The following is a 6,980-nucleotide window of genomic DNA, read 5'->3' on the forward strand; positions in this document are numbered from 1 at the left end:
GTGGGGCAGGGGCGGGGCTGTGTGGACATGGGAGCTGGCATAGCACCCCTTCTCCCTGCAGCCTGGGGACGGTCCACTCCCTCTGCTGGGTGTGAGGACCTGTGTGACAGGTGTGTGTGTGTGAGACAGGTGTGTGTGTGTGTGTGACAGGTGTGTGTGAGACAGGTGTGTGTGAGACAGGTGTGTGTGTGACAGGTGTGTGTGTGAGACAGGTGTGTGTGTGACAGGTGTGTGTATGTGAGACAGGTGTGTGTGTGGCAGGTGTGTGTGTGTGACAGGTGTGTGTGAGACAGGTGTGTGACAGGTGTGTGTGAGACAGGTGTGTGTGACAGGTGTGTGACAGGCATGTGTGTGTGACAGGCATGTGTGTGAGACAGGTGTGTGTGACAGGCATGTGTGTGAGACAGGTGTATGTGAGGCAGGTGTGTGTGACAGGTGTGTGTGACAATGAGTGAGACAGGAGTCTGTGTGACAGATGTGTGAGACAGTGTGTGAGACAGGTGTGTGTGACAGGTGTGACAGGTGTGTGAGACAGGTGTGTAACGTGTGTGCACACTCCAGCTAGCAATTCCTGTGTTACCTGTGTGCTAGTCCTGGCCAGTCTTTGCATTCTGGACCCAGAGAGAGGGGGGAAGGGAGGGAGAGAGAGAGGGAGGGAGGGAGGGAGGGAAAGAGAGAGAGACCAACCCCTGCCTGCCCCACCAGCCATGCTGCTCCCATGAAGTGCTTGGGCTCGAACCTGGTGCCTGCCAAGGCTCACGCTCTGCCCCTGAGCCCGACTTTCTGGGGACCCGGCAGTGCTGACAGCCGCCTCGAAGCTTATGCTGGGCTCTGGCCAGCCGGCTCCTGAGGGAAGGGGCCTGGGTGTCCCCACGTGGCTCAGGGCAGGACCCCTCCTCTCCAGAGTCCCCAGGTGGGCAGGGTCCCCGGCAGGTGGCGAGGTCGCAGACAGACGCACGGTAGGGCAGGCAGCCTTTATTCGGCTCAGGGGTGCACAGGGAAGGGTCCGTCAGCCGTCCTGGGGGGACTCGGCGTCTCTGAGCAGGAGGAACCCCCCCAGGCGTCGCGGGGCTCCGTGCTTGGGGATGCAGGCTGGGGCCACCTTCCTGCCGAAGCGTCCCACAGGCCTGATGCCGCGAGCCGTGTACCAGGCGGGGTCGATGTTGGGTGCTGGGTGGGTAGGAGGGTGTGTGGGTGCCGGCCCCCAGGTGCTGGGGGCAGCAGGGGCCCAGCAGTAGGACTCAAGGGACAAACCCACACTTGGGGGGCCAGAGGCACCCCCCTCCTCCTTGCACCTGGCATGGCGCTGCCTGACGGGGCATCTGGCTTGGGGTGGGGTGGGGGGTATGGGCAGGGGGTGAGGGGAGGGGGTATGGAGGGGAGGGGCCTGGGTGGGGGCCCTGGGTAGGAGGTCTGGAGGCCAGGGGCTGGGCAGTGCGGGTTCGAGGGCCACAGAGGGTGGGTGGCACTCACTGCGGGTCTCCATGGAGTGGGGGGGGGCCCGGTTGGCAGCCCCCCACAGGGTGGTCCCGGGGTGCAGCAGCAGCAGCAGCAACAGCCAGGCCTTGGGGGGCTCCATGCCGGCAGCTGGGGCAGAGGGTGGCCACCTAGGGCAGCCCCCAGGAGCGCCGCGTGGCTGAGTGTGTCTGGAAACACGGGACACACATGCGGACGCGCGCTAGCGTGTGAGGGGTTCAGGCGCGCCGTGTGCCCGGCCACACCCCCGTGGGTGCTGGCCTGGGGCTTTCCAGACATGGCCGGGGCTTGGGGGGGCCGCGCCCTCCCGGCAGACCCCTGGCTCCTCACAGGGGCGCCCACCCTGCGCCCAGAGCTCACCCTCAGAGGACCCTCTGCTGCCCTGGCTTCCTGAGGAAAGAGTTCAAACACCTCCCCTCCCGGCTCAGAACAGGTGTCACACAGACACACAGACAGACAGATACACAGAGGAGGGAAGGGGAGAGACAGGGAGACAGACAGAGAGAGACAGAAGGAGGGAGAGAGAGAGGGAAACGGATACGGACAGAGACAGTGAGAGACAGAGGGAGAAAGAGACAAACAAGGAGGGAGAGAAAGCCAGAGAGAAAGAGAGAAGGAGAGGAGGCTAGAGAAGGACAGACAGACAGACAGAGAAAGACAGAGAGGGAGAGAGAGGAAGAAAAAGACAGGGACAGAGAGAGAGGGAGAAGGGGAGACGGTGAGATAGAGGGAGGGAGAGAGGGAGGAAGACAGAGTGGGAAAGAGGAAGAGAGAGAGACAGAGAAATGGGGACAGACAGACAGAGTGAGAGACAGAGAGGGAGACAGCAGACAATCAGGGAGAAAGAGACAGGCAGACAGACAGATAGACAGAGACCTACCCTGTCACCTGGTGGCCGTGTCCAGCGGGCAGGGTGGGCCGGGTGGACGCTGGGTGGACGCCGGGCCCGGGTGGCCCCAGCTCTTATAGAGCAGCCCCCACCCCACTTCCGCTCCCCCAGGCGGCGGCAGGAGACACTTAATTCTTCACTCTCATTTATTTAGGGCAGGACTCATTTGTCCTCTCTGGCCAAGTAATTTCATTTGGACCCGGAGCTTTGAAGCCACCAGCCTTGGGGCGGGTGAGGGGCGGGGGTGCCTGGCCGGGCAGCGGGGGCACAGACGCCCCACACAGACCACCGGGAGAGGGCACTGGGCCCTGCGTGGACGGGGACCCCGGCGGGGGGTGCGGGGCTGGGGGCTCACGGTGACCCCGTCCTGGTGAGCGGGTGAAGGCGAGAGCAGCAGGTAACTGCGGAGCGAGTGAATGGGTGAGTGGATGGACGCATGGACCAGTGAGTGGCAGAACGGACAGATGGATGAGTGGGCCGGTGGCTGAACGGACCCTTGAAGGAGTGAGGAAAGATGGGGGCGTGGAAGAGGCAGCCCGTGACCCCCCCACTTCACGCCGGAGCCGACCAGCTCGGGCGTGTGACTGTGCGCCACCTCCATGGGCCCAGGGGAAGCCTGGGCTCTCAGCTGACCTGGGGCTGGTTCCGAGGAACCAGGGCCCCATGGGCTCCCTTAGACTGGCAGACCCCCAGAGACCCCCAGAGACCCCCAGAGACCCCAGAGACCCCCCAGAGACCTCCAGAGAACCCCAGAGACCCCCAGAGACCTCCTGAGACCCCCAGAGACTCCCAGAGACCCCCAGAGACTCCAGAGACCTCCAGAGACCTCTAGAGACCCCCAGAGACCCCTAGAGACCCCCAGAGACCCCCAGAGACCCCAGAGACCCCCAGAGACCCCAGAGACCTCCAGAGACTCCAGAGACCTCCAGAGACCCCTAGAGACCCCCAGAGACTCCAGAGACCTCCAGAGATCCCCAGAGACCCCCAGAGACCCCCAGAAGTCCCCAAGAGCACCCTGCTGGCAGGTGGCATTGGTGGCATTCAAGGTCCTGAGTCTTGCCCCTGGCCCGACCCAGCACCCAGTGTGGACTGGGACCCAGCTCTGCAGAGTGAGTTCACTAGCTGGTCCCAGGGGTGTGCTGCTGTTAACCAGGTGTGTGTGTGTGTGAGAGTGTGTGTGTGTGTGTGTGTGTGAGAGAGTGTGTGTGTGAGTGAGTGTGAGTGTGTGTGAGTGTGTGTGAGTGTGTGTGAGTGTGTGTGTGTGAGTGTGTGTGTGAGTGTGTGTGTGACTGAGTGTGTGTGTGAGTGTGTGTGGGTGTGTTTGACTAAGTGAATGTGTGAGTGATCGTGAGTGTGAGTGTGTGTGTGAGGGATCGAGAGTGTGAGTGAGTGTGTGTTCTTGTGCACTGGGGGGGCTGCCCCTCTGCCCTCAGTTGGCTGCGGACCTCAGCCCAGGGCACCCACTCTCTGCCACCTCCCCAAGGTCCCTGGGGTGTCAGCCTGGTGCTGGGTGTGAGGAGGCAGCGGGAAAGCGCGGCCGGTGGAGGAGAGGACGCCTCGGGGACGGGACAGGGACGGTGGGGACAGCAGGGCCCGAGTGCTGTCCAGGGCTGCGTCCGTGGTGGACGTGCCTGGCGGAGGGGAGGCCGCGTGGTGGGTGTGGAGTGCCCTCAGGGCTGCTGCGCCATCACTGGCTTCTGGGAGAGAGAAGCAGACGGGGCACGGGTGTTAGAGGGCAGCTGAGTGCATACCACAGAGAAGAGCAGGCATGCACAGGGCTCAGAGGGCACAGGGCGTGGGCACAGGGGGCACAGAAGGTGGGCAAATGGATGGGTGCAGGGCTTGGGGGCACAGAAGGTGGGCATAGGGGTGGGTGCAAGGCTCAGGGGGCACAGGGGGTGGGCATAAGGGTCGGTGCAAGGCACAGGGGGCACAGGGGGTGGGCATAGGGGTGGGTGCAAGGCTCAGGGGGCACAGGGGTGGGTGCAAGGCTCAGGGGGCACAGGGGGTGGGCACAGGGGCACAAAGGGTGGGCATAGGGGTCGGTGCAAGGCACAGGGGGCACAGGGGGTGGTCACGGGGGCACAAAGGTGGGCATATGGATGGGTGCAGGGCTTGGGGGCACAGGGGGTGGGCACAGGGTTCTGGGGGAACAGGGGGAACAGGGGTAGGTGCAGGGCTCTGGGCACACAGGGGGTAGGCGCAGGGTTCTGGGGGAACGGGTTGGTCACAGGGCTCTGGGGGCAAGGGGTGGGCACAGGGCTATGGCACAGAGACATGTAGCCGTGTAGACAGCCCCAAACTGCACTGTGACTGTCCCGGCCTGGCCGTCCTCACTGTGACTGTGCTGTCCACGGCCAGTGACACTGCCCATCCTCAGGCCCAAAGGCTGGCCTGGGGTGGCGGCGCCAACCAGGTGCCGACCGAGGGCCGGGGGTCACAGGCATGGTTCTCTGGCCCCATCGCGAGACATTCTTTACTGTTCTGGAGAGAAGAGACACCACGGCCTCCCTACCATCCAACGTGCTCCTGCGTGGCTCCCGGCCTTGAACCCAGGACCTGCAGCGTACCAAGGCCTGCACTCTGCCTGCTGACCTGCCCCGACCTCCCACCTAGCTGTCAACCCTTTGCCAACGGCGCTTCTCTGGCTCGTCTGCTCCCGGGCGGGCGGGCACATGGGAGACACCTCACTGTGCTCAGCCCACACCCGCGTAGGAGGGAGACAGAGAGACAGACAGACAGACGGCGCAGGAAGGGGCTAGTTACCCCGAAGCTGTGGTTGACGGCTCCCTTCCTCCCATTGGGGTTCCGCTGCGTCAGGGACCCTCGGTACACCGACTGTCGGTCGAAAACATCAGCATCCGCTCCTGGGGTTGTGGGGCCTTCTGTGAACTTCAGGCCCCATACTCTCCCAGCAGAAGTGGTGGGTGCTGGGTGCTGTGCAGGGTGCTGAGAGAGGAGACACCCCACAGCCCTGCCCACCCTCCATGGGTTCCCTGGGTGCTGTGCAGGGTGCTGAGAGAGGAGAGACCCCACAGCCCTGCCCACCCTCCATGGGCTCCCTGGGTGCTGTGCCTGGTGCTGAGAGAGGAGACACCCCACAGCCCTGCCCACCCTCCATGGGTTCCCTGGGTGCTGTGCAGGGTGCTGAGAGAGGAGAGACCCCACAGCCCTGCCCACCCTCCATGGGCTCCCTGGGTGCTGTGCAGGGTGCTGAGAGAGGAGAGACCCCACAGCCCTGCCCACCCTCCATGGGCTCCCTGGGTGCTGTACAGGGTGCTGAGAGAGGAGAGACCCCACAGCCCTGCCCACCCTCCATGGGCTCCCTGGGTGCTGTGCAGGGTGCTGAGAGAGGAGACACCCCACAGCCCTGCCCACCCTCCATGGGGCTCCCTGGGTGCTGTGCCTGGTGCTGAGAGAGGAGAAACCCCACAGCCCTGCCCACCCTCCATGGGGCTCCCTGGGTGCTGTGCAGGGTGAGAGGAGAAACCCCACAGCCCTGCCCACCCTCCATGGGTTCCCTGGGTGCTGTGCAGGGTGCTGAGAGAGGAGACACCCTACAGCCCTGCCCACCCTCCATGGGCTCCCTGGGTGCTGTGCCTGGTTCTGAGAGAGGAGAGACCCCACAGCCCTTCCCACCCTCCATGGGCTCCCTGGGTGCTGTGCAGGGTGCTGAGAGAGGAGACACCCCACAGCCCTGCCCACCCTCCATGTGCTCCCTGGGTGCTGTGCAGGGTGCTGAGAGAGGAGACACCCCACAGCCCTTCCCACCCTCCATGGGCTCCCTGGGTGCTGTGCCTGGTGCTGAGAGAGGAGAGACCCCACAGCCCCTGCCCACCCTCCATGGGCTCCCTGGGTGCTGTCCATGGTGCTGAGAGAGGAGACACCCCACAGCCCTGCCCACCCTCCATGGGCTCCCTGGGTGCTGTGCAGGGTGCTGAGAGAGGAGACACCCCACAGCCTGCCCACCCTCCATGGCTCCCTGGGTGCTGTGCCTGGTGCTCCTGTGTGTCCTGTGCTGAACCCCAGGGCCATCTGCACAGCCAGCTGTGTGCACAGTTTCCGTCCATCCGTCATCTCTGTTATCAGCTCTATCACGTATCTATTTATTGATGCTTTCTGTTCACACCCCTGCTCCCATCTACTGGTTATTTCTAATTATCTATCTATCTATCTATCATCAGTTCAGTACCCAGGGGTGCTGGTTCCCCCCACATGGGGACTGACCCCACTGGCTTTGCTCCCCCACACCCCCTGCCCCTTGTGCCCCCTCAGCTCCCAGGCTGGGGGCTGCAGCTCTCACCTGGCTTTCTGGGGACAATGCTGGGTGCCCTCCTTGGGAGGCAGGACACGGGTCGTACCTGGCAAGAAGGAGACATCTGGGGACCTCGTGGGGGCCGGGGACACGGGGGCATGGGGGACAGGGGGACATGCGGGCATGGGGACATGGGGGCATGGGGACATGGGGACATGGGGACATGGGGGCATGGGAGACAAGGGGATATGGGGACATGGGGGACAGGGGGACATGGGGGGCAGGGGGACATGGGGGCATGGGGACATGGGGGCATGGGGGCATGGGGCCATGGGGACATGGGGGCATGGGGACATGGGG

At 64.1% G+C, this 6,980-nt stretch overlaps 1 protein-coding gene across 4 annotated transcripts; it reads right to left on the bottom strand.

Moving 5' to 3' along the window:
* Positions 1-960: 960 nt before the first annotated feature.
* PRLH (prolactin releasing hormone) lies at positions 961-6,749 on the bottom strand. Of its 4 annotated transcripts, none has more exons than XM_060184699.1 (4): positions 6,669-6,749; positions 5,132-5,203; positions 1,474-1,646; positions 961-1,170 (listed from the first exon to the last, which is right to left on the bottom strand). In XM_060184699.1, exons 2-4 carry the CDS (start codon positions 5,164-5,166, stop codon positions 1,010-1,012), a joined length of 369 nt encoding a protein of 122 aa, XP_060040682.1. In that variant the 5' UTR covers positions 5,167-5,203; positions 6,669-6,749; the 3' UTR covers positions 961-1,009. The 4 variants fall into 4 exon arrangements, 3 of the variants coding, with proteins under 3 accessions (XP_060040682.1, XP_016050062.2, XP_060040681.1); XM_016194576.2 differs by having other exon boundaries at positions 5,132-5,232; XM_060184698.1 differs by lacking the exons at positions 961-1,170; positions 1,474-1,646 and adding an exon at positions 3,330-4,062.
* Between the last annotated feature and the right edge of the window lie 231 nt (positions 6,750-6,980).

This window comes from Erinaceus europaeus, unplaced genomic scaffold, assembly GCF_950295315.1.
Source record: "Erinaceus europaeus unplaced genomic scaffold, mEriEur2.1 scaffold_359, whole genome shotgun sequence".
NCBI lineage: Eukaryota > Metazoa > Chordata > Mammalia > Eulipotyphla > Erinaceidae > Erinaceus > Erinaceus europaeus.